General features: G+C 49.1%; 10 protein-coding genes and 3 non-coding genes across 13 annotated transcripts; 8 read left to right on the top strand and 5 right to left on the bottom strand.

The window, feature by feature from the left end:
* Positions 1-416: 416 nt before the first annotated feature.
* FMAN_12728 (uncharacterized protein) lies at positions 417-1339 on the top strand (the record flags this gene model as incomplete). The annotated part of the gene is made up of 3 exons (XM_041823204.1): positions 417-496; positions 555-628; positions 693-1339. The coding sequence occupies 3 exons, from the start codon at positions 417-419 to the stop codon at positions 1337-1339; spliced, it is 801 nt and encodes a 266-aa protein (XP_041688808.1).
* Positions 1340-2637: 1298 nt separating this feature from the next.
* FMAN_12727 (uncharacterized protein) lies at positions 2638-2907 on the top strand (the record flags this gene model as incomplete). Its single annotated transcript, XM_041823203.1, has 2 exons — positions 2638-2709; positions 2800-2907. 2 exons carry the CDS (start codon positions 2638-2640, stop codon positions 2905-2907), a joined length of 180 nt encoding a protein of 59 aa, XP_041688807.1.
* Positions 2908-3024: 117 nt separating this feature from the next.
* FMAN_12726 (uncharacterized protein) lies at positions 3025-3842 on the bottom strand (the record flags this gene model as incomplete). Its single annotated transcript, XM_041823202.1, has 2 exons — positions 3025-3553; positions 3622-3842. The coding sequence occupies 2 exons, from the start codon at positions 3840-3842 to the stop codon at positions 3025-3027; spliced, it is 750 nt and encodes a 249-aa protein (XP_041688806.1).
* A 1506-nt stretch (positions 3843-5348) lies between these two features.
* FMAN_12725 (uncharacterized protein) lies at positions 5349-6962 on the top strand (the record flags this gene model as incomplete). Its single annotated transcript, XM_041823201.1, has 2 exons — positions 5349-5936; positions 5985-6962. The coding sequence occupies 2 exons, from the start codon at positions 5349-5351 to the stop codon at positions 6960-6962; spliced, it is 1566 nt and encodes a 521-aa protein (XP_041688805.1).
* A 663-nt stretch (positions 6963-7625) lies between these two features.
* On the top strand, positions 7626-8856 carry FMAN_12724 (related to protein phosphatases; the record flags this gene model as incomplete). The annotated part of the gene is made up of 3 exons (XM_041823199.1): positions 7626-7628; positions 7719-8701; positions 8754-8856. 3 exons carry the CDS (start codon positions 7626-7628, stop codon positions 8854-8856), a joined length of 1089 nt encoding a protein of 362 aa, XP_041688804.1.
* A 264-nt stretch (positions 8857-9120) lies between these two features.
* Positions 9121-10694, bottom strand: FMAN_12723 (putative cytochrome P450 51 (eburicol 14 alpha-demethylase); the record flags this gene model as incomplete). Its single annotated transcript, XM_041823198.1, has 2 exons — positions 9121-10446; positions 10500-10694. The coding sequence occupies 2 exons, from the start codon at positions 10692-10694 to the stop codon at positions 9121-9123; spliced, it is 1521 nt and encodes a 506-aa protein (XP_041688803.1).
* A 643-nt stretch (positions 10695-11337) lies between these two features.
* rrna40 lies at positions 11338-11453 on the top strand. The gene has a single exon (XR_005994032.1). It is a non-coding gene; the product is annotated as a ribosomal RNA (ribosomal RNA).
* Positions 11454-11564: 111 nt separating this feature from the next.
* FMAN_12722 (uncharacterized protein) lies at positions 11565-12677 on the bottom strand (the record flags this gene model as incomplete). The annotated part of the gene is made up of 3 exons (XM_041823197.1): positions 11565-11783; positions 11838-12302; positions 12354-12677. 3 exons carry the CDS (start codon positions 12675-12677, stop codon positions 11565-11567), a joined length of 1008 nt encoding a protein of 335 aa, XP_041688802.1.
* Positions 12678-13445: 768 nt separating this feature from the next.
* FMAN_12721 (uncharacterized protein) lies at positions 13446-14580 on the top strand (the record flags this gene model as incomplete). The annotated part of the gene is made up of 4 exons (XM_041823196.1): positions 13446-13497; positions 13549-13705; positions 13816-14458; positions 14515-14580. The coding sequence occupies 4 exons, from the start codon at positions 13446-13448 to the stop codon at positions 14578-14580; spliced, it is 918 nt and encodes a 305-aa protein (XP_041688801.1).
* A 407-nt stretch (positions 14581-14987) lies between these two features.
* On the bottom strand, positions 14988-15059 carry tRNA. The gene has a single exon. It is a non-coding gene; the product is annotated as a tRNA-Cys (tRNA).
* A 121-nt stretch (positions 15060-15180) lies between these two features.
* On the bottom strand, positions 15181-15252 carry tRNA. Its single transcript has one exon. It is a non-coding gene; the product is annotated as a tRNA-Cys (tRNA).
* Positions 15253-18897: 3645 nt separating this feature from the next.
* Positions 18898-19704, top strand: FMAN_12720 (uncharacterized protein; the record flags this gene model as incomplete). Its single annotated transcript, XM_041823195.1, has 1 exon — positions 18898-19704. The coding sequence occupies one exon, from the start codon at positions 18898-18900 to the stop codon at positions 19702-19704; it is 807 nt and encodes a 268-aa protein (XP_041688800.1).
* A 2969-nt stretch (positions 19705-22673) lies between these two features.
* FMAN_12719 (uncharacterized protein) lies at positions 22674-25557 on the top strand (the record flags this gene model as incomplete). Its single annotated transcript, XM_041823194.1, has 2 exons — positions 22674-24761; positions 24811-25557. The coding sequence occupies 2 exons, from the start codon at positions 22674-22676 to the stop codon at positions 25555-25557; spliced, it is 2835 nt and encodes a 944-aa protein (XP_041688799.1).
* Positions 25558-25619: the final 62 nt, after the last annotated feature.

The following is a 25619-nucleotide window of genomic DNA, read 5'->3' as shown; positions in this document are numbered from 1 at the left end:
GACGAGAGAGATCATAAGAGGACGCGAGTAACCGAGGCAGTCTTGAATCTAGTCGCCCCTCTATCACCCACTATCTGCCCATCCTGTCTGCCTGTTCAGTCCTTTACGAGAAAGCGGGTTCGGTGCGAAAAATGGCAGCACGATAGACTGCTCATGATTCGTTGAAACGGTCGTTATTGGTCGCTTTCATAGAAATCCAGAAAATATAAATACAGGCCTTTTTTTTGTCAGTGATTCATCATGAGCCGCGGGTCACCGATGAGAAAAAGCAGGGAATGCTGCCACGTGATTATCCCCGAGCCAACGACCACTGGCATCTTCATTCCTCCACGCCTCGACCAAAGAAAGCAAAGAAGAAGAAATCAACGTGGAGAATTAACCTTAGTCTTTAATTTTTTCGACGAGATATAGCCAAGATGGGACACCATAACCTTCGTTTCGACGGCGATCCCCACTCGCTGGATGGTGCTTGGAGTCCCCCTACTAGCAGAGCCAAGTACGACGTCACCCTAGCTGCCAATTGTATGAATGGTTCACTGACTTGATGATTGCAGCTTTTGTGAGGAAGATTATGCTGTGACATTCTACCTGGCCGAATTCATCAATGCCCTAACAAACGTTACGTACGGTAAGTTCTTGTGTCACGCCGCGGGATCCGGTCCGTGGCCACAGCTGACCTTTCTGGCTTGTAGTTTACTTGGCTCTTCGATCTATGTATGGCTCGCGTAGTCGCAGCCGTGGACTGCTTGACCCGAAATGGGACTTTATGTCTTTCTCGCTCTTGGTTCTTGGCTTTGGCTCATTTCTCTTCCATGCGACTCTTCGCCAGACGTTGGAATTTGTCGATGAACTGTCAATGCTGTTGCTGTCTTGGTCGATGCTTCGTTCCCTCGTCATCTTACGACAGTCTGCTCAGAATATTCGCTACATCTCGATCGTCCTGGCAATTTTCTTCATTTCCTTCTCGGTATTTTACGTCAGATCTGCCAAGATCATTTATCAGGTCATCGGCTTCTGGGTTTCGCTCATCGTCATCGGCGTGCGTGTTCGCTATCTATTCCACTGGGCCAAGCCAGCATTTTCCGAAGAGAATGTACGCGATTGGTCTATCCGAGTATGGACTGCCACGTTCACCTGCCTGTTTGGATATTTCATTTGGAACCTCGATCTTGAATTCTGCGCTGAGCTAAGGAACTTTCGACAGCGCATTGGACTGCCCTGGGCTTGGCTTCTCGAGTTCCACGGCTGGTGGCATATTTTGACGGCTCTTGGTGCGAGCCAATTCATGAATGTGGTGAGAGAGGTTCGCGAGGAAGTGAGTCGGGAAAAGAAAGAATGATTGGGTAATCAAAGGCGCATGGCGTTGGATAGGGAGGGTTGTAAGCCTCAGGAAGCAACAAAACATCGGACCTTGATACAAGGTATCAAAATAAACCCAGCAGAAGGTATCCTAAACTTGTGCTAAGTTACCCAAGTCTTTTCATCACTACCTAGGTTAGGACAAACGTCCTAAGTTTTGCCTACCCTGTCGTGGTACATCTCAACGAGGGCCGGGCAACTTCAGCACGTTCAAGGATCAAAGAGATATTGAGCTAATATTGCATTTGCTGGCCGGTTACGTGAGAAATGCTTACAGCCGTGATACGAGCTGTCGTTTCTTATTCGCACCTGGTGGCATCGAAATGAGCAGGTATCAATATCTTCAAATGATAATCGATCTTATGTTGGCAAGGATCAAACCTTGAGCAAGAATGCGCAGGATAATGATACAATATCTTGGATTTGTGTAACTGAGGCGAATATCAGACATTCAGACGTCACTCTTGGACCCTGAGACAGTTACCCCTCCATACCCCGCCGAACTGGGACAGCCTTGGTCTAAGAGACAGGTAATAGACGGTGTGAGGAAAAGAGCAAAAATGCGTGGTATGTTGGATATAATAGCGAGGAAATTGAATATAGATGGATAGATGCAAGGACTACTCGTTCATAATAAGAGCCTAGGAGGCACTCAATGAGAGTTGAGGTCTGTAAACTTGGCTGAGGCTAGGCACTCATGAACCGAACTTATCCCAAGACGTGGTTTTTACAAGCAACGAACAACTTAGACTATAAAACTGAGTCGCTAATGATCTAGAAGCGTACTTCTCCATCGGAACTCGGTGAATTCTTTTCCATTGATCTTCCGACGTAGGAAAGGAAAGGAAACATTAGACTGCACCAATCATCAAGTACCATGATCCTGACTCCCCACGTCATTCGACGCCTCCTAGCGAGGTGCACCAAGTAGTTACACTCAGTTGGGAAGATCTGCCGATGAGAATGGCCAAGCTTGAGAAATCGAGCCATTGAGGAGTCGTTTTAGGCGGCCAAAGGGAATCTCAGGTTGGTGTGAAACTGCGCGAGCCACTGATTTTGACCCGCCGTGACTCCTTCAGGTCCTTTCTTGCCCACTGCTTGCCGTCAGTGAATCAGCCTGGCTCGGGCTGCTGTCCTTTAAAAGAACCTCCCCTCTTATCCACCCGCTATTTTCTTTCTCCTCAATCAACTCTCCACATCTCAACTTCACATCACAAACTCACAAACAAACAAACATACACACAATCTTCAACACCAACCTTCAAAACAACCATCATCATGTCTGGCTGTGGATGCGCTTCTTCTGGCTCTTGCGGCTGCGGCTCTAGCTGCACCTGCGCCGGCTGCCCTGTAAGTTCTCCCTGGTCTGGTGCATGTCTCAACGGTCCGAGGACTAACGTATGCCAATCAAGCACAAATAAACTATTCTTCAACACCTAGACGGGAACCCTGATGGATGAGACATGGGGAATGGGAACTCGGATGGTGGTTAACGATGGATCCACTCATTACTTCTTGTCGGCACTAGAGTGCAAGTCTCAGAACTAAATGACGATCACAAATTGCAGTCTGAACTCTTGACGATGATGTATCATGCTTGTGTTGTGAATGTATTATCCCAAACTTAGCTGGTGGCTGTTTCCAACTGGGCCAGCAGAACTATCTCTACCAACGGTTGTCCGAAGACGGGAAGAATGCTAGAACTGGGCTCAAAGCCATACTCTGCCAATCCTCCTTTGTTGTTGACTCGGCCTCGGATTCCCCTCCTTCATCCAAATATACACCCGCTATTGATTCCACCTCTTGAACATCCCGGACAGACCACTTGGACTGGTGACGCTGCCCTCTCTCGTATGCTATCAACATAGCCTCTCGTATCAACCTCGCACCATATAGTATCGCAGCTATGACTGACATGGCAAAGCTCGCCTGTGCAATTCGGCAATAGCCTTGGGTTTTGTCCCAAGCCGCAGAACACCCTCTGGTTAGGTACCAAGGATGTGGACTCGGGTGTTCAGGATCGGTAAAGTCGCTCGACGTTTGACCTGCAATGCTCACTGCCCAGAGCCCGAGAAGGATCGCGTCGTAGATGTTATTTACGTAGCGGGGAAGGTATCGAAGATGTGACATGGCGGTGCGGGCGAAGAAGACGACCAACCCAAGGATGGCGATCGCGAGGTTCGAGATGTAGAGTCTGGAGACGCCCAATATCAGTGTGTTCCCTACTAACATGCATTGGTATCAAGATGTTGGATATCGTACCTTTGGCTCCAAATCAGAGGCACTTCAGGTGGCTCCTGATGGTTGGCGTAATAGTAGATCCGCTTGTTAGGGTTGGAGTTCCATCCTTGTTCGCCACCGTTCTCCCATAGTCGTGATCTGAATTCTACTGGATACATGAGACCAAATAGAGTCACTGCCGTGGTCGAAATGGCCAACTCTGTGAGGATCAGTGCGAATGGTGTCTTGTGTGTAGGCGCCATGGTTGCGAGTTCTTGCGACACCACTCCTCAAACATCGAGAGAGGCGGGTAGCACTCTTTAAATGGGCTTGGGCCGGTGTCCAAGGTGCATTACGAGTAATACGGTGACAATCAGTGGACGGGCTGTGTTGTTTTTTTGGTCGAAAGCCCGGTTCACAACCTTGCGCTTTCCTGATGCCGTAACTTGCTCATACTGCCGCATCGAAGGATGACATTGGCATCTTGGAATATCGTACAACACAACATATGTATTGATACTATGGTTACCTGATAATTATCCTCTGCTCACAGTAGATAGGCCTCGAGATACTCTGTTGGTACAGTGGATGCTGTCACGAGGGTGAATGTTAAAGTGCGCCACGGTGTTTCGCCACGAACTCAATATTCGTTTCTGCCGATTTATTAGACATCACTAGCTCCCGTTGAAGGTCCAGGAACTCGGAAATTAAGAAGGTTAATGACGGCAGGGGTATTGGTGAAAGCTCCCTATGACAGTCAAGTTACAGCCTGTGAGTTGTTCACGTCTACCATGTTCCACAAACTGCGTGTTATTATCTTTTCTGGTACACCAACAACCCTGGACCCCAGTGTGAGCTCTAAGTGAGTCAGATAAGATCTTTCGTCAACATGGCGTCCATCCAAACAGACGAGAGTGTGCCACGCTGAACGCTGTCGCTCCCAACTACCTAGAGATACTTGAGGGGCAGTTGATAACAAGCATGATGAGTGCTGCTAAAGGACTATCAGCAAGTGCTAGACATTGTCGCATTGTACCAGAATGACATAAGAGCCATCAGGTTGAAGACCTGACCAAGCTGATATCAGGCATAGCCGTTCAACGAGGGTTCGATTGGCGTTCACCAGGACTGGTCGTTTGCAAGGCATGGTATCCTCGAGGTATGAGGAATCTTGTCATAAACACATGTCTAGCCCCTGGTATTCTAGCATGAGTATAATCTCCCATTTGCTTTGTAGTATATCTAACTTGAATAATCCTCCCTTAATCTCGAGGTTGTTTCCCATAAGATAAGAGTATTGATGATTTTGTCTCCCTTTCCCCGTGACCTTAGCCATTCGATCAGCTCAACTGTAAGGCACATCTGGATAATAAGCTCAGAGTTTTATTTTGGTAAAGGAAATAACACGGCACTACTATCTAATTGCAATGAGCATGAGTTGTGAAAAGAGACTCTTGCGTTGATTGGTTATTTCCGAGATCGCCCAGTCTCCAAGCATGACTCCGAGGCAAGCGGGAGTTTAGTTATTGGTGATGTCAGGCTCCACTCCAGCTAGGTCAGCCCGCCGCGTCCACTGCCGTGCCACTTTCAAACATCATCAGCACAAGACAAGGCTTTCTTTTGTTCCCTCATTCATTCCTAGAACCGACTTTACTTTCTCAATACACCGGCCATAAAATGCAATAGAACTTACTCTTATCGAAACCGCTTTCACTTCTACAACCACCGTTCCACCCGATCGGCACGCGACCCGAGGTTGCTATTCAGCCATGCCGTCAGAAACCCAAGATACACCCGGCATAGCCGCTCTCCCTCCAACGAAACCGGCCGATGCGCCCCGACGATGCTTCATCTGTTTGACTGACGAAGATCCCTCAGATCCCCCGGGATCATGGGTCGATCCCTGCGGATGCACCCTCGAAGCCCACCAAGACTGCATGCTTTCATGGGTGACGGATTGTGAACGCTCCAACAAACCTCTCCAGTGCCCAGTATGCAAGGATCGTATTCAGTTGGAAGGACTATGGGATCCTATCGTCGTTATGACGGATGCCGTCGCAAAAAAGTTCACTCGCGCGAGCCCTTTCATGTTGCTCTCATCTGTCACACTCGGAGTGCAGTTCAGTCTTCAGATGTATGGCGCATTCGCTATGTGGGCTTTCTCAGGCCGCGAGGCTCTAGTCGATTATGTCCTTGGTCATGAGATCTGGGTTCACGGGGAGGCATCGCGGATTTTGATGACTGGGGGTGAAAGACTAGGCAATGCACTGGTTTTAACCAACGTGGGACCAGCTCTGCTGGTCGGACAGCTTATGCCTTGGTTTGGGAACAAGATTTTTCTTTCTACGGCTTCACTGGTAAGTTAGGGTTCTAGTAAATATTTGCAACTACTAACAAATCACTAGTATGGCGTTTATCAAGTCATGCATGACGATACTTTCCTGACCTGGCCTCCATCACCCCAACTCGCGATGGCAGTGTTTCCGTACGTGCGGTCTGCCTATCTCAACCTTTGGCGCGAATTTGTCTTCCCCTATGAAGTCAACCTTAATAGGCAGATCATGGGGCTTCCCCCGGTCGAACCCCGACGAGATCAGCCTCCTGCCAATGAGCGACAACCCGAACAACGGAATGGAGAGGGCGGTGTTGTTGGTTTTCTCAATGGGCTCATCGAAGCTCTCGAAGGCGATGACATCGATGAAGATGGCCAAGATGATGCTGGCGCCGGCGGCCAGGACGCGGATGGTGAGCAGGGCGGCGAAGTTGTTATCGAACTGGTCATCGAGGAGGTTGATAGAGATGACCAGGAAGGCTTTGATGTTAGGCCAGCAGGACAAAACGAAATGGCTCCACAGGGACCTGTCGACGATGCACCTGCGCCGCGTCCGGCAGGTGAGGAGGATCAAGGGGCAGCAGACGGGCCTCATAACCCAGCCCGTATTCCCGAAGAACCGGCCCATGATGCGGTTGACGTCCCAGCCGTTGTACCTGATGCAGGAAATGGGGATGGAGCTGCTCAACAAAACCAACACGAAGCTCCCCAAGCGCCGCCCGCCCGCCGACCCGGTCTAGGAACGATTCTATCCGGAGTATCTAATGCCATAGTAAGTGCACTGATCCTTCCTGGAGTGTCGTTTGCCATGGGTGAGCTTTTACGCCTAGCTCTCCCTAAGCAATGGACTGCTGCATCTTCCTTCCCACGCGGAAGCACTATGCGTCCGGGACTGCTCCAGCAACAATGGGGGCGAAGTCTCGTTGGCGGATGCCTCTACGTCGTGCTCAAGGATTTTCTTAGACTGTATACCAAGTACCGCAAGGTAGCTGCTATAGGCAATAGGAAGGTCAAGAACGTTGACAGAGCCCGACGACGAGCTGGGAAATGAGAAGCCCGAGATGGGTAATGCCCGCTCTGGAGAGAGAGGCGGACGGACGCTGTTATAACGATTGCATTAACCGGCGTTATGGATTTGTATAGCCAGGCCAGGGGCTTTTGCTTCGGGAGTGAAGGGGCATTGCTACGGCGAGATACTACAGAGATACACCAGAATAAACCATTCAACTCTTGAAGCCTCAGACACATTTGAATTAGCAGGAAGTTTTATATATTGATGATGCTCTCATTGGCCAATATACTACGACGAACGACAGCCCTTGAACTGAAACTCTGCTGTATGAAGTGCTATTCCGGCGGGCATTTAAAGTCAAAGTATAAATTTGGCCACGAATTTCATGGATCTCAGGCATACGATACTTTATTTACACCACTAAGATTGACTGTCGGGTGTCGTTCCCCCGCAGCTACAGCACAGATTCGGCTGCTCCCAGGCCCCACGTGGAACCTTCCAGCCCAAACTCCACGCCTCAACCGCGGGGCCCTTTTTTGCCTGCACTTCTGAGATCTACTGTACCTTGACCTCTTGTCTCACCGAATCATATCCTCTTCTTGTTTCAATTGGATCTTTTCTATTAGACTTGTATCTTCTGCCCTCCATCCATTTCTATTCCACCTCCCTTCTCACCTGTCCTTCAGGTCCTCTCCATTCGCTATGGTCAGCTCAATCCCCCGCAGTATCAAATCAACCACAGCTGCACTGCGTACTCGTCATGACTCTTGACATGTGGCTAATACTCTCATGTAGGCGTCTACTCACAACTCCAAGCAGCGCCTGGCGCTCGCTATCTGCGATTTCCTATCCGCTTCGACAAATGACGGCACTCTCACCGCCGACGACAAGGACTCCATCGATGTGGCTATCAACTGTATCGCCGAATCCTTCAAGGTCGATCCCTCCGATACCTCCGCTGTCCAAGCCGCCATCGGATCTCAGAACCTCCTCCAGATTTACTCTGTCTTCGAGAAGGCCCGCGCCGACAAGCCCGCCGCCGCTGCTCCTACACCTGCACCCGTCGAGCTCACCGATGAGCAGAAGAAGGAGGCTGAGGCCCTGAAGTCAAAGGGAAATGCTGCCATGGCCCAGAAGGACTACCGCGCTGCCATCGACTTCTACACCCAGGCTCTGGCTATCAACGCCAACAACGCTGTCTACCTATCCAACCGTGCCGCTGCCCACTCGGCCAACAAGGACCACGCTTCTGCCCGATCTGACGCCGAGGCTGCCGTAGCCATCGACCCCGCTTATACTAAGGCCTGGTCCCGACTTGGTCTTGCTCGCTTCGCCCTAGGCGATGCTCGTGGTGCTATGGAGGCCTACGACCGCGGCATCCAGCATGAGGGTAACGGTGGCTCTGACGCTATGAAGAAGGGCTACGAGACGGCCAAGCGCCGTGTTCAAGAGATGGAGGCCGAGGAGGACTCTCTTCCCCGTGCTTCTCCTAGCGCCGGTGGTGATCTCGGTGCCGGCGGCATGCCCGATCTTGGTAACCTTGCCAGCATGTTCGGCGGTGGTGGTGCCGGTGGCCAGGGCGGTGGTATGCCCGATCTCGGTAGCATCATGAGCAACCCAATGTTCGCAAACATGGCTCAGAAGCTCATGAGCAACCCTGACCTTATGAACAACCTTATGAGCAACCCCCGTCTACGCGAGATGGCCGATCGCTACTCGACTGGCGGAGGTATGCCTGACCTGAACAGCCTCATGTCCGACCCTCAGATCGGAGAGATGTAAGTTACCCTTGGCCCACGTCACTTTCATAGTCACTAACTCAATCTTCAGGGCCCGAAACATGATGGGCGGCGGTGGCAACCCCTTCGGAGGTGCTGGTGGTCCCGGTGCCGGTGCCGGCGGTGCCAACGGACAAGGCGGTTCGCAACAGTAGAGATGGAATTGTGCAAATAGGGCATCTTTTTTATATACCATGGTTGCAAGGTGATACCTAAGGGTGACGATTCATTGAAGAACATGAAAACGAAGCCGGGCGCACGCTCCTCTTTTCATATCAACTTCTACAATAGAAACAGTAGCTATTATTATGTTGTCCATTTCGGATATGCTATCGATATTTGATGTACTCACCAAAAGCTGTCTCTTGAACTCGCTTATTCATGCGGACAACTACTCGCCTCTCCACATTGCAACATATTCAAGCCTTCCTGCGTTGCCATTTTATGTACGCAGGCTGAGCTGGTCTTGAGAAGAGAGAAGTGTAGTCAGTTGCCGGGACACCAGGCTTGCCATCAAGAGTCGACAGCCTAAAGTTGCGCACCAGAGTCGCGACAATAACGCCCAAGTTAACATATGCAAACTTCTCTCCGATACATCGATGCCGGCCAGCGCCAAAGGGTAAGTATGGGCTCTTGGTTCCTTTAGATACAGCACCGTAGCCGTAGTCAATCATCTCGTCCGTCGCGGCCTCCTCCTGGGGCTTATTGTCCCATCGATGAGGATTCCATCTCTGGGCGTCTGGGAAGTATTCTTCACTCAATGCTGTAACAATTGGTGCAGCGAGGAGAACCTTGTCTGTGGTGATGGTGTAAGGGGATCCTGGTGCTTGCATAGGTCTCTTAACCTTTCGCATAATGGAGTGAATAGAAGAATGAACACGGAGTGTTTCTTTGACGACATTCTGGAGAAGTGGAAGCTTGTCGAGGTCTGAGTATTTAAGAGGTGGAAGACCGCCACCAGCACCCAAGTTGATGAGTTGCTCTTGGTAGAGTTCCTCAGCAATATGAGGGGATGAAGCCAGATGCAGTATGATCCATGAACTAGCAGACGACGAAGAGTGTTGTCCGGCCATGAGAAGAGTGATCATCATGTGCGCGATCTCTTTGTCTGGAATCGGCTGCCCGTTTTTGTACTCGCAATTCATCAGGTTGGCGATCATGTCAGTTCCTTTTTCCAAGTCTCCTTCGCCTCTTCTTCGTTCGTTGATAATGTCCATGTAGGTCTCTCGCATCTTTGCATGGGCAGCGTCTCGGCGTCGATTGCGAGGCAGCGGGAGCCAAGGGAACAGGAAGTTCACAGGGGTAAAGCCTTGATCGAGGTCATGATACAGCGCTGCAAACTCGGCGGTAAGCTTCCGTCGAACTTCCTCGCCTTGCAGAGACCGGGCAGCAGTGAAGATGGTGATCTCAGCCATCACTTTGGGTACATCAACGGTGCCAGACTTTCCAGAAAACGACGGTACAGCTTGGATGTACTCCAGTACTTCTCGTTCAATCAACTGGACATGGGACTCAAGAGCCTTCTGGGTAAGACCAAACTTGACAAACTTCTTTTGCTCCATGAGCTTCGAGTTTGGGCAATCGTATACGACATCGCTACCAAAGACAGGCGTTGTCAATGGGCCATAGATTTCTTCGGCGTTTGCGTCTTGAATTCGACTGTTGAGAACAAAGTCATTGCCGTCAACACCAAGACAGGCAACGACTTTTCGACCAAAGAGGATAAAGGTGAAGACATCACCGTGCTAGGAAAGAAGTCAGCACAAGAAAGAAACCAAAAGAAAGATGTAGTCTCAACCTTTTCTCGGCATTTCATAAAGAAGCCATAAGGGTCGAGTCCATAAGCAACAGCATTGCCAAAGAACGGAAACCAGTGAAACACTAATGGAGGCTCGTTGGCATTTCGAGGGAGCTTCTGGTATAAGACGTTGAGAGTAATGATAGCCAGGCAGGAAACAAAGGCCCATAGAGGGTAGTAGAGGAGTGAAAACATTTGGAAACAGAAGAAATGGCTGCGGTTTGTTGGATGAGTTGTGTAGTCGGGGGAATTGGGGGGTTTATATGGGCAAAGGGAGAGCTAGATCTCTTCGAGGAAAACAATAACGCCAGCCCCATTGTGATTCCTATCTCTCAGCCCGGACTGGCTTCAACTATCCCATCAATGCGAGCCAAGCTTCGCCGCAGGCCAAAGTCCTGGAGCGTACTCTCGGTTATCACATCCTGATACGCAGAAGGATTCGCGATCTCAATACCGACCAATAGTTCTCATCCGATCGTAAGCCTGAATCATCACTGAACTGGGTTTATTATATGTTTCTGGAGTTGTTATCCCTCTTTTCACCGCAAAGGAAGATTATAGTGATGCCGAATACGTTTGACGGTTGTTCGCATTCGTATTCGTACTTGGCCTGCGAAACAACTCTATGTCACAGTTCGTTCTGAACACAGTCAAGTTATAGATAGGAACTCCACTCGACTTGGAGAAGCAAATTTATTAGTCTGACAACGAGCTTGTAGTTATGCCGTTTGTGGATTTCGTTGTCGGAGCCGAGTTGGTAGCCCCCTGATCAAGTCATGCGTCACGGCCAACAACCCTTATTCCTTATATTGTCTAGCAACGGCAAAGCTAAGCACATACGACCATAGCTATCAGACAACTCGGGATCCCGTCCGCTCTCCGTTCGATAAACTGATAAGTGCTGAATTAGTAGTTGGGTCGGTGACGACCAGCGAATCCTCGGTGTTGTATGTTTTTCTTTTTGCTATTTGACTCTATGATCGTTATATGCTGAAACTAAAAACATATGGCTGCCTAAACACACATGACTGTCTAAACACACATGGCTGATCGACATCTGACCCTTTATCGCTTCTTGAACGGTGTGTCTCTTCGGTAGTGCCATGAAGTGGAATCCCCATAGACTCTTTCATACCCAAACACTCCCTCAACCAAATTCAAAATTGCAGCAGCAGATATGTTGTAGATAGGTCCATATCTGTTCTCACAGTGCAGGGTGAGTTTATCACACTCGAGTCCAAAGCCAGAGGCGGCGTGGTTGAGTGTGATCTCCACCACAGGAGGCTAGGATGTGTTAGATATATGCGTCAAAACACTATAAACACAAGAGATACTGACCTTATCTACACGATTGACATTAGTCTTTGTCCACCTTTTCAAGTACTCGGCCAAAACTTCCAAAGTTTGGCTGTGGCTACATTCAATTTCAATCTTGTGGCTCCTGTTCGATGCCGAGGTATAAACGAAGAGGTGATAGGGAGCTTGCTGGAAAAGTGCACTAGGCTTCGGCATAGTGTTGGGGTCCGGGAGAAAATCAACAGCTGGTGGTTTGTAGTCTGTTTTAGAAGGTTTCGCAGGCTCTTCTTCTCGATCTTCTGCTCCAACATCTGCCCATTCATCGCCCGTGGTGGAGTGGATGGGCAACGTCTTGGGCGTCCGATTTTCTTCGAAGCATTCAAGAAGCTGTTCCTTAAAGAGACCGAAGTACTGAGATGGCTGGTGTACTAGATCTTTGGGAATATAAAGAATGAATCCCAGTTGTGCATCAGACCACTTGGTTGAAGGTCGTTGATTCTCCGACACCTGCGATATACCATATCAGTTCCGAACCCACATGGACTACTAGCAACGTACCTCAACCGTCAAGTTCAACCTCGAAGTCACTTCTCTGATGTTTGTAAGTACAGTGTCCGTCCAAGCCTCATGGGCCTCATCATCAAGCAACTCGGTGAGTGCTTCAAACCAAACATGAACGAAGGATGCCACTGAAGAAACCAGCTCGCCCTTATCTTCCCAAAAGCTCTCTAGCTCGGACACAAGAATCTGCCATTGTGGTTCACAGTAAACATCAAGTCCAAGTACGTCTTTCAGCTTTTTCATAGACTCTTGAACACGACATTCGGGCTTTTCCCAATTATCGCGGATGGAGACTTTGGCCTTAAGTGGGCTGATATGCATGAATCAGTAAATCAGCCAATGAGAGAGAAGAGCTGCGGAGGTCAACCTACAGAGACATGGTTGATGCTATGATATGCGATGGAGAGTTCAGTCTTGAGATGAGGAAGATTCACGATAAAGCGAGAGATGATGAACTCATATCTCCATTATTATTTACCCGCCGTCGGTTAAAAATGAACCCCTAATGTTGATACTCCTCTTTCTGCCAGGGGAATGCGGCTTCACGCTGGTCGGGGTATCACACGCTAAGAAGCGCTATGTTTTCAGCTGGGCGTTTTGGCGTTGTAAGGCAGATTAAAACCCAACCATCACCGCAACTCCTCCCCAGCATTCCAATCTGCAGCCTTCCAATAGGGCTTAGGCAGCTAAACGCAGGGCCCTCATTCTAGGCAGCTCTCGGCATGGGGAAAACGCCATGTGGCTATGGGCAACTTGGTCAACTCTGCGAAATGCATATTTGCCCTTGACTCCAGCACGTGCTATTGGTCACAGGCTGGATTGAAGCCTTGTCATGGCAAAGGTTGGCGTTGTCAAGTGTTACACGCTTGCAACTTGACTACTGTATACACAGTCTAGCTTCAGACAATACCGGCACCTCAGTTGCCGGTTGAGACTCTGAGACTAGGCTGATATGGCAGGTCGTCAGGGGTTCAGATGCCAGAAACAAGCATAAAAGCCAGTCTCGCACCGCAAGACTCTGATCTGAGTATCAACAACTCTCTTAAACAGTCTACCAACTTACAACAAAGATCCCCTTCTTCTGTCATCATGTCTCGACTTCCACCTGCTGAGAAACTGCCCCTTGCTGTCCGCAAGAACAGTAAGTATCTTCCATACACCAGCCATGATGGTATCACTAACAAGACTCCAGTCCGAGACAGCTGGGAGAACACCAAGGAGGACCACGAAAAGAAGCTCTCAGAGATTCTTGGTCAGCCATGGACTATCAACATTGATCCCAAAGCCCTCTATCCTTATGCCGAAGAAGGTTCTTGGGGCCACACCTCAATGGGTGATCTCATTGTCAAGTTCGTTTCCCTTTGTAGCCGTTCGCCTTGGTCGTTATCCGCAAGAACCATTTCTTAGTCGATCAAGTGGTGATCGTAGTAACTTACTAACTGTTGCCTCTTCTGTTTAGTTACGTTGAGGGCGTTGAAGATCAGTTGAAGTACTTCATTGAACGAAATGGAGATGGGACTAGGGATGAAATCAACGAGATCTGCTCCGGTCATGTCCTGACCATGGACTTCGATGAGAAGAACACTGTCTCTTACTGTGGAACCAAGGTTGGTTCCGAGGGTGAACTTATCATCCTCTTCACCCAGGGCAACTTGGGTACCAACACCAACCATGCTGCTGAAAGCAACAACATCACCAAGGCCCTGAATGAGGCTCCTTCAACTGTTCGGCCCATGAGCTTTGTTGCCAGGGCCTCTATCAGGAGCGACTATGATCCCAACGTTCAGCAGATTCAAGAGCAGCTGAACAAGATTCTCGGTCAAGAGATCACCATCGTCCCTAACTTTGAGGCCAATTTTGAAAAGCTCAAGGGCAAGGCTAGTGCGGATAGCGGTTGGGAGGAAAACTTTGGAAGATCTCATTTCTCCTATCTTGAAGGCTTTGTCTCGCAGCTTGAGTATGACAAGTTCGGTGAGGATGATATGCTTCAGGAGGGACTCCTCGAGGCCATGGACAAGCATGCTGTTCATGTTCGGGTTGTAGACAAGACCAAGAAGTCCTACAATGAGACTGTCATTGAGGACGGTATTCTGTACCTTCAGGTAAGAAGTTTTGCATGTCTCTTCACGAAATGGGTGGGAACTAACATGGATTACAGACTACCCCTTCAGATTTTGGTGTTAATGTTCATCAAATTTCAAGTGATCTTGTCAATATCTTGTAGACTAGAGGAGTCTCCATAGCTTGCACTGCCTGTCTAGACAAAGACATATATATTAAAGGAATTGGTGTATAATTCTCGGGCTAGTAGTGATTGTTCTATCATACTTGAGGTTAGGAACTAAATATAGTGAGATAATCAGAACGGCAGAGTGGCAAAGCGTTTAGTAATTGTGTATAATGCACCGCAGGGGGAGATGTCCTTCTTGTCACTAATGGTACCCGGCTGGTTGATGGCAAAAGATACCGGCGAGAAGCCCAATTGTTTACAGGTCGCGGTACCAGACTAATTACTGGCCACGCAATGCAATTGAGGCGATTCTTGGCGAACATGCACGTCGTGAGCGTCTGAAGCAGAGTCATCGACTAAAGCAAAAAGATTGAGTCATCATCATCAGGCAACAAAAGGTCAGGACCGAGCGTGGATCGAACACGCGACCTAGGGATCTGCAATCCCTCGCTCTACCGCTGAGCTATCGATCCCTGACTTGTTGCTGTTTCTGACGATGTTGGTTGTGCATATATGTCTTAGATGCAGACGTGGCGTTGAGGCACAAAAAGTGACACGACGCCAAGTCGTGGGGTCGTTGAGTCGGCAAAAGTGAGGACCGAGCGTGGTTCGAACACGCGGCCTAGGGATCTGCAATCCCTCGCTCTACCACTGAGCTATCGATCCTGTTCTTATGAATAGCCGCTGTAACTTTGGTATATAACCATGCGTAATGAGGAATATTTACGTCGAGGCTTCAGGGTAAGAGAAATATTTCACCCTCGCAAGTTGATCTGGAATGATTCTGGTGTTGGTAAGTAAAGTCCTTGAACTTGCGAATAATAAATGATGATGAAAAGTCTGCGTTTGAGTTGGACTTGGGCTGCGGTTATACAGACCTATTGTGTCATTACATCCACAATTGCGTGCCGGGGTTCCCGCGATAATCATGGATCATGTCATTGTGTTGACTCGCGACGGCTTCTCACAGGACGTTTGCCACAACCGATGGCAAATGGCCAATCATTGTGACTTGACATCGGCTTCTACAGCAAGCTGCCGCGAAAACTTTGCTTGGAAACACAGACTTACCTGTTATAAAGGCTTACATAAAATAATAAACAGTCCCCAATAGGCAAATAGTTGGTATTCCCAATCAGTTAAGGTTTGCAGTACCAGTATTATGTGAAGTACTGTGAGTGTTTAGAACAGTAACCGCGTGCACAGTTTGTAACGATATGCCAAATCGACAGGTAATAGCAGTCAAATGGCCGAGATGCGAATTATATCATTAAAAATGTTTTATCTATCTGACCATCGCATGGCCATAACCCACAGGCATCTTAGAGCTCTCGTGCTTGTTCCCTACCTGAAAAGTGTGCCAGCCAACAGTCCAAACTTCAAAGCGCTGCAGGCGCACAGAGATATCACCAACAGCGCTTTGACATGGAAACGACCCTTCAATATTAAATATATTACTCGAGTCTCCTGCTGTGCCTACTTATTGACCAGGACTTACTGCTTCATAATATTCCATTCCTACCATCACGGCGCAAACTGCCGCTCAGCCAATGTTGCGAAGCGAAGTGCTTTCATTTTCCAGTGAGGTATGGACTTAACCCAAACTTTGAGGTTTGAGGGGCAGTTTTTCTGAGTCCCTTCTCCCTCTCATCGCGGTGACGAAAGTGAAGTGTCGATCTCTCTTTGGCGAGATTAGACTCCAGTTCCGAGCCAACTTGGCGGATCTGAGGAGATGACAGGGTGAAATATGAGATGATCCCACTGCATAAGTTCTGTCTCATGAATGAATATTGGGAGCACCTTGTCATATCACACGTCAATGACGTCGAAGCCGTGATTTGGTAGCATCGCCCCGAGGGTAGCTGAACCCGAGTCCATCACACCCATGTCATTGTCAAATGACCAGCAAGACAATTGGGCTCGTCCAAAAGGAGGCCAATTGTCCAAGAAAGTTCAAGAGGCGCACTCTGAAGGGGGCAAGTGACAGACTTCGAAACATGAACAGACAAAGCCGTTGTCCTCAACTAGTTCGCAAATGATGAAGTTTGTGAACCCGCCCAGAAGTATCAGGCCTAGATCGCGAATGGGGCTTGAAGGGACGATGCTATCCAACGTCCCCATTGGCTAACATTCTTTTGAAGTTCTGGTGCTACCCGTAACTGGCAACATGTGTGTTAGATACTCCGTAGTGGTAGCAAACAACCCCTGGAACTCGCGTCCAAGTGGCTGAGCTAGGGTGTTCATCAAGACCAGAAGCTTCAAAAGCCGTTATAGCGATATCACAAGTCTCAAGAAGAAGAAGGAAAACCCCCTGGACCAAACCGGAATAAACTCCCCCTTGATTTGCCGAGGCAGAAAGGGAGCGCATTGCCTGACATGTCGTGTCTTTACTGAAATGGGCGGCTTGACTCAAAGGGTCGTGCCCTTGGCGGAATAGTGCAGTCGATCTTGTGAGCAAACGGGTTAGAGAGAGCTGATCTAAGCGTTGATCTATGACTGCCGAACGGCTTCCGAGGACTCTGAAACAAGGACAAACAAACTACGAATGCTCAGATTTCTCTGTTGGATGTAAATATTCTCGTATTTTGCTCGTAAGCTGACTGAGATGGTCAAAAAGAGTACCTTGCCGGAAGTTTACAGCGCCACATTCTGATTGTACCATGTCGCCATTGGGACGGCATTTCCACTTTTCGATCCGCCAAAGGATGCAATTTCTGGGGGCGAAGGGTACTGCAGGGATTCAGCAAGGGTCCAAGTATTGGGATGAGGACTCGATGATGCCTCCTCAGCAGGACTATTCGATAATATTCGAGCAAATATTATCGATAAAAGGCTTCAACTATAGCGATAGTCAAAGAACCTTCCATGCGCACTAGACTAGAAGCAATCCTGACTCGAGCAGCCTCTCTCTTCCTTTTTTCCTCATCATCTTGGCGTCCCCGCTCGAGGCTTTGATTCGTCTGTGCGTCGGCACGAATGAAACCGAAACAAACGGTTCTGAAACAAGTCTGCCGTGTGAATTGTCTCTCGAACAAAGTCTCTCTCCTTCTCTCTCTCTGTGGGTTCATCCAGTCTCGTCTAGACCGAGGGCTCGAAGAAGAATACGAGGACAAACACGCCGTTGAGATGGCACAAGGAATGCTGTACACTACCCGTTGTAAGTCTTGTCGTTTCAAGAGCAAACACAGCGACTTCAACAACTCATGGCTCGTGTGACGTCAGGCTCAGACTTTGACAAGAGGCACCCCTGATGATCATTGCGGAGCCCATCCAATGGCTTGGCCCTCTTCTCACGACATGTCGGTGCTTTTGTATTGTGATGCGCCCTCTTGACCAGACTCTGAGCTAGTGATGTGCATTAGATATCCCTTTCTGTAAAAAGATGCTCCATAGTAGTCCATAGTGCCTCTCCCTGATCGTCCTGTCTCTCTCCATCCTTTTCCTCAGCCCTTTCCCCATACTATCCGCCCGATATTTTGTGCATCCCCTTCATTTTTTTATCAAATATTCGCCCTCTCCCCATTTTCGGTATTCCTTCCTTTGTTCCCATTTTCGACAGAAGAGCAAACATTTATCAACACTCGTTTCAGTTGTGAAACCAGAGGAAAGCTGTGCTCCCTCGCCTTACACTTGCAAGACTGTGCTGTGCTGTACACTCGACGCTTGACTCCATCAAGACAAAAACAATACTTGGACTCTTTTTCATCTTTACTACTTTTACTTGTTCGAGCGCACTCTTTGTCTTTTCATCGAGCATCATCATCGCCTGCATTACACCTCATTAATTCACTTGTCGCGCATCTCAACATCGAGACAACCATCACCTACGACACCTTCATTTCCCGTTTCCACAAACACTTCATCACAAAACGCCGATCAAATTCCTTCCATTCAGAAGCATTAAAAATCGATCCGTCTCTTACAAACAACTAATCTATTTGATCATCCCCAAACATCCCATCTGTTCGAGGCTTATACTCAATCTTGCCGCTGAAACGATCTTCCCAAGGGTAGTTTCACTAAAACACAACGCATAAACATTCACTGCCCACGATCAGCTTCGATTCGTCGTTCGAGACCAACTCCTTCAGTGTGTTGGTCCCGTCAGCCTGGTTGTCAGCACTCTAGCGCGTTTCAACTGAGTTGCCAGTTTATTGATCGAATGATATCAATGCTTCGTGCTTGAGCCAAGCCACAATCATTCAATCATATAATTGAACGTGGACTCTCGATACTTTTATCGTCGAAGCATTTCTTTTCCGAAAAACTACAGCTCTTATTGTCAAATACAAGACAACAACTTTTTTCACAATGACTGGACAATCTACAAGACGATGGCTCCAGCTGTCTTTCCTTCTCATGGCTGGTTCCGCCTCAGCAGGGTCTCTCAAACTGTCAGACTTCGAGTCTATCAGTGACAAGTCATTCCCAGAGACCTGTGTTCAAGCCTACGATACACCACTCTCCCAATGCACCCCCAAAGACTTCACCGACGGCAAGGCATGCAGTGCTGCTTGCAAGGACTCTGTTCAACAAGCCCAGGGCTTCATCCAAGCATCATGTGGTGATGTCTCAGCCAGTTCAGAATCACTTCTAAGCCGCGGCCAAAAGGGCAATCTTGTTGCTGTTCTCTGTCGAGATGTTGATGAGCCTCAATCGGAACCCGAGTCTGCACCTCAGACTCAGCCTCAGACTCAACCCAGACAGGAGCCCGAGCCTGAGAAGACTCAGCCCCCAGCCACAACAACGACCTCTGCTTCTTCTACCAAGGTCTTGAAGAATGTCTTAATTGAGACTGGCCACACTTCTTTAGACGACAAGTCAAACGGTAGTCTAGATGGACCACCCCTGTCTTCAGTCGACGAGGACCTTGCTACCAAGAGCACTGTTCTTGCAATTGACACAGACCAGCCAACTGGCTCTCTTCCTATGCCTGCTCCTCCTAGCATGATGACCTCTGTGACAAAGCCGAGTGCTGCTAGCCACACAGGGGCGTCAGCTAGCGAGGAGCCAACTCCTACGCCCACAACGGCTGGTGGTTCTGTTCATGGCCCCAGCTTTGGATTCATGTGTGCTTCTTTGGCAATGTCTGCTATCATGTACATGGCCATCAACTAGAGAGAGTTAGCTGGTAATTCACTCAGTTTTGGGGGCTTAAGGATCACTGTACTTGTTTGACCGAGGGAGTTGGTAAATTTGTGTAACAACTTGAGATAGAAGCCAACGGAAGTGAGAGAAGCTCACGTCGTTATGCATTTAGATAGCCAGAAAATAACAGAATACCCTTCAAGATTGACTTCGTCAAGGCCGGCCTTGGATGCATGTGATTTGAGAAAGGTGGCATACGATACCCAGTGGTTTGCGGTGAAGCATATCGCATGGTTGTTCAATGTGATCGAGTAACACATTCGCGTGGCGCCAGTTCTTGTGTTCACAAAACTCTGCAGCACGGAGTATGCATTTACCCCATGGCGATAAAAGTGAAGCTATCGTCAAATCATGTTCTTATGCATTTGCACCACCTGGTGCGTTTTTACCTCTTGGCGACTTCACATGAGAGCTTGGCCCTTGGCGCCGAGTGACTCGCGAGCCTGGGGTACATCTCTGGGCCTCTTGGCTGCACCAAAATCCAGGGTCCATCAGATCTCCAAGAGATATCCAAGACTTGCAAAATGCAACGTCAATTGACGTCTCTTCAAGTTTGGTGCGCTCTTCGAAACGTGCAAGACGTTGTGTGCGTGAGACATGATGCCCTCACAAGTCGTACAGGAGGTTCGTAGATCTCTTTTTAGAATGAGCGGTGTATTAACCTTGTGGTTATTGCTGTGGAGTTAAGAAACCCATATTCAAGGTGAAATGAGCCTGAAGCTTTGCTGGAAACAGGGTAGCGTGTTTTCTATCGTTCTCACTGACGTCAACAAACCAAGGCGATTGCAATGGGTTCAATTTGATCTTGTGGATTTACAGTGACATTGGATGAAGTCTTGCCCGAGTGATTCTGCCTGTAGAAGTTGAAGGGCCTGGGCCAAATGCTCCTGATCTAGACCCCCAAGAACCCTCACTAGACCGCTTTCAACGCCGCGTTTATCAGCCATTGGCAGCTCAGGCGTTTCGTGACAAATAATAAGCATAAAATCGATCTCGCAGCTCGACAGGGAAATAAGGTTGTCTGCGGTTATGGCCGCCGGAGCGGTAAAATTTAACCTTGATTTGACAGACCCTCAAACCATGTGTCAAAAACAACAGAGCCTGGCAACTGGGATTCGCACGAATTTTAGTGGAACAGATGCACAAATCAAGAGAGGAAACAAGAGCCGGGTCGTTTCCCTTTCGGCCGCCGTTTGCAGCGAGAGACGCGCCTTGAATGGGCACGGTTTCGTGGGGTGACGATGCAGCTCGACGTTAATGTTCATCTGTGACGATGATCGTGTTGCGGATCAGTCTATCACTCGAGACGATGAACAAATGACTCGAGATGATAAACCCGAGGTTGGCGCTGCAAAGTCGTCATTGAGGGAATGCTACAGTGCCAAGAAATACAGTTATTGGCTAGAGGGTCTTTAGGCGGTCATATCCATTGCCCGCAATCTTGTTCTTTGTGTTCATTTTTCTTCGGATGGAGACATGCCAATTCGTGTTGGAGACCGAAGGACAAGGTTCTATCTCCTGTACGGAACGGCCGGGGTATGGTATGCGAACGCTACTTTTATCGTCTCGAGCGGACAGCTGGAGGCTATTCAGGCAATCAACGGCTAGCGGCATATCTCATTCGTTGGTCCCATATCATATCATACGGCCTGGTTGCTTTTGTGAGACTATTGATTAGGCGTCGTTAGGCTTTGGATGCCATTCTCATCGAAATTTGATATAAGACAAGTGCGTATGTGTGGGTGAGCATTAGGAAAGGGTATTACGGGGTACTACTCCGTATGTAGAGAAAAGATGTTGAGGCGAGAAGTGGAACCAAACCATTGTTGTTATTGAAAATAAAGTCATGGCGTTGGACAAGGGAGATGCATGGAGGACAGGACAAGCTGACGAGTGCGGACTAAGACAGGGCTTATTGAGATGTGATCTAGGCCGTTATCGTGAGACTGTATTTGAGTCTCGATTCGAAGGATCAAAACTTGGCTGAGCCTATGTTAGTATATCTTGGTGCTTGTTTTACAAGATCGGGTTCGAAAATCGAATAGAACAACACGACAGACCTCTCAAGCCTTGGTAAACATATTGCCGTCTTGTCCGGCTTGGGTGTCGTGAAGATTCTGGATAAAAGCAGCGGCGCATCAAATGGCCCCGCGAGCCCCCACCGAGAGGCTCTTGGCGGTACTTGATCCGACTGGGGCCCCCTGTTCCTTAACCATGACCTTGTGGTTCACTGGCTGTGTGTGTTGCGTCGTGAGATGGATGGATGGCTGTCGATGGTGACGATCCCCTTGCTCGTCAATGAACCTCGATTTTTGCGCTAGAGGACCCCCCCTCCGGAGACACAAATCTCCAGCCGATGAGGTCAAAAGAAAGTCCAGTGAAAGCCGTTGGAGATTTTGAACTTCTATCGTAATTCTTCGTGGCTGTATTCTGTTGAGAATACCTTATCTACTCTCCAGATTCACATCGATAAGTCTTATCACGCCTAGACCTTTGTGGCGCCGAGTGGCGTACCATCCCGGCTTTACAGGCATTGTTGCCCTGTGACGACACTGTTCAAGGCCTGTGCCATTTTTGAGCCCGGCGCCGATTGACGGGGATCAAACGGTTCGCTCTTGCGTGTTGATCTCGGGCGGCCGTTGAGAAATTCTTTTTCTTCCTTCCCAAGAACAACAATTGACATTAGGCCAACTGTTCCTGTTGACCGTCTTCCCCTCTCGTCGCTCTTTTACTACCTACCTACTCCATCTCGTGGACGTTGCGCTTCTCTCGCATACGAGTTGCCAACAACAATTGATCGCGGCGTCGCCGCCCGATTTCCTCCCCCTTGCGATAACGTTGCTTTGATCGCTTCCGAGATCGCGACACTACAAGTATCGAGCGCCGTCAAGGCCAATCGAACGATCGAACCTCTTGTATCCTTATTCCTATAGCCCAACATGGCGTGGAGTCACCTTGACATCACCAAGCCGCACTTGGTGTACATTATCCTCGGCGGCTTCACTTCACTTTTCATGCTCTGCTCGTCCTTTATCAAGGAGCGCATGTACATTGGTGAAGCCACAGTCGCTACCCTTTGTGGCGTAATCTTCGGTCCTCACGCAGCCAATTTGATCAATCCCCAGGAATGGGGTTCGACCGATATCGTTACCGTTGAGTTCTCACGAATTGTTCTTGTTGTACAATGTTTCGCCGTCGGTGTCGAATTGCCCAAGTTCTACATGGAGCGCCATTGGAAGTCTGTTGTCTTTCTTTTGGTTCCAGTTATGACCTTCGGCTGGCTCATTGTCAGTCTGTTCATCTTCTGGATGATCCCTGCGTTGGATTGGCTCGATAGTCTTGTTGTGGCTGCTTGTGTTACTGCTACTGATCCTGTCCTGGCATCATCTGTCGTAGGAAAGGGCAAGTTTGCAAAGCGAGTTCCTAAGCATCTTCGAGATTTGCTGTCCGCCGAGTCTGGGTGCAACGACGGAATGGCATTCCCCTTCATTTATCTGTCTTTATACCTTATTCAGTACAAGCGAGATGCAGAAGATGTGAGTTTTCATTTCGTTGTGTATGTTCTTCTCTATGAGTGCATCTTCGGCGCCATCTATGGATTTGCCATTGGTTACATCGCTCGCCATGGTATTAAATTCGCCGAAAAACGCGACCTCATCGATCGAGAGAGTTTCCTGGTTTTTTACTTCGTTGTTGCGCTCTGGTGCGCCGGCTCTGGTAGTATCCTGGGCATGGACGATTTGCTCGTCGGTTTCGCAGCAGGAGTTGGTTTCTCCAACGACGGTTGGTTCGGCGAGAAGACTGAAGAGTCTCATGTGTCCAACGTTATCGATCTTTTGCTTAACTTGACTTATTTCGTCTACTTTGGAACCATCATCCCGTGGTCGCAGTTCAACGATGGTCGATTTGGCATGATGGCTTGGCGTCTTGTGGTCATCGCCGTTTTTGTCCTTTTCTTCCGCCGGATTCCTATCATGCTCGCCCTCAAACCGTTTATACCAGACGTCAAAACCTGGCGTGAGGCATTGTTCGCTGGCCATTTCGGCCCAATCGGCGTGGGCGCAATCTTCGTTGCGATCTTGGCACGAGCTGAATTGGAGCATGGCGAACCGGTACCTTTGGCGGAGATGCCACCCGAGAACACTGAACATTATGAGCTCATATATCTCGTGTGGCCGATAGTGTGCTTCATGGTAGTCACGTCGATTCTTGTCCATGGTTCCTCAATTGCCGTCTTCACCCTTGGAAAGCGTATTAACACCTTGAGTTTGACCATGTCTTACACAGCTGCTCCCGAAGATGGACCGTCTTGGATGAACCGACTACCCCGAATCTCTTCTCAATCCAGATCTCAAGCTAGGTCCTTCTCTGAGGCATCCATCGACGAAGAGAAGGCACCCCAGCTTCCTCCCGATGCTTTGGTTCCTCCCAACGGGCCTTATAGTCATCTTTTGCGCAGACAGCGAGACCAGGGTGGCAGCCGCTCGTCATCGGTTGTGTCGCGAAAGCGCAAGCATAAGAACTGGGATGACAGTGGCCCCGGAGGACCGATTGCTCAGTCTGCAATCTTCCCTCAGCGACAATCATCTACGCCTTTATCCCCTACAGAACAGTACGAGCAAGAGGAATCACCCTCACAAGGCAACACCGAATCCACATTGGCGGCTGATGATAGCTCCAAGGAGAAGGATGCCGACAAGATCGAGAAGGCAGAAGATAGCCCTGCCGGCAGTAGCGGCCAGAAGACACCCCCCAAGACTGTGAACGTATACGAGGAGGGTCATGATTTGATATTTGAGAACAAAGATGGGGATGTTCTTGATGTCGAACCCGCTCCCGAATCTCACAGACAAGACGAAGACCATGTGCCCATCACAGCCGTCAAGCCTGGCCACGACAAGCTATGGACTATCTCTGGTTTCAAGAAGAGGGTGGGTGAAGTCTACAACACTGAATTGGAAAAGCGCAAGGAAAAGGGCCAAGATCGACGACATGAACCTGCCAGAGCCTACCAATTTGGAAACACAGTACGTGCATTCCTAGGATTACGTCAAGGGATTAACTAACAAAACATAGATTATTGTTGAAGACGAGGATGGTGAAGTCGTTAAAACCTATGAGCTGCCCACGACCAAGGGTGAGAACTCAGAAGCTGGTCCTAGTACCACACCCGGCGAGAAGTCAGCAGCCAAACCTGGCTGGGCCAATTTTGGAGGTGTATTCGGAGGCAACAGCTCAAATGAACAGACTAGGAAGAAGTCTATTGCGGAGAACCAAGAAGCCGATGACAAGGCTATTCGATTCACAATTGGCGGTGTTGGTCAACGCATGACTAAGGAGGACTTTATCCGTGAAGTACAGAAGCTGGATTCACGAACAAGGAAGGAGGTTGTAGAGCAATCATCTGCCTCGCAAGCCGTCAAGAAGGTTGCCAAACAGGACCTGCCACCCGAGACTGCAATCAAGGTTGCCAAGGCTGCTGAGCATCACTCTAGCGGGAAGGCGAAGGCAACGGAGGGTCCAGCTGCATCTCCCTCCCAGCATGCAGGCCCTTCAAGCCCATCCAAGCCGTCCGAAGAGCAGGGCGAGACAGCTGTTGAGCGCAAGCGCCGTCTCGCCGTTCTATCAGCTCAAGGGGACGTTGAACGAGAGGAAGAGACTGGCGAGACACCCGCTGAGAGGAGGAGAAGAGAGGCTGCTCTGGGAGTAGGCAATGGGGGTGATGACAGTGATGACGAGGGCACCGAGAGAGTGCCGCCTGGTCGACGAGGTATCACATTTGCTGATTCGGCACGGCCCAGCAGGGGAAGAGCTCCGAGGTAGTGGATGATTCCATTTAGAGCGGGTTTGTTTGCAATTTCTTTTTCGCATAGATAATGATATCC

Source organism: Fusarium mangiferae (genome assembly GCF_900044065.1).
Source record: "Fusarium mangiferae strain MRC7560 genome assembly, contig: FMAN_scaffold015, whole genome shotgun sequence".
Lineage (NCBI taxonomy): Eukaryota > Fungi > Ascomycota > Sordariomycetes > Hypocreales > Nectriaceae > Fusarium > Fusarium mangiferae.
The sequence above is the reverse complement of the archived record's forward strand: the minus strand, read 5'-3'. Positions and strand labels throughout refer to the sequence as shown.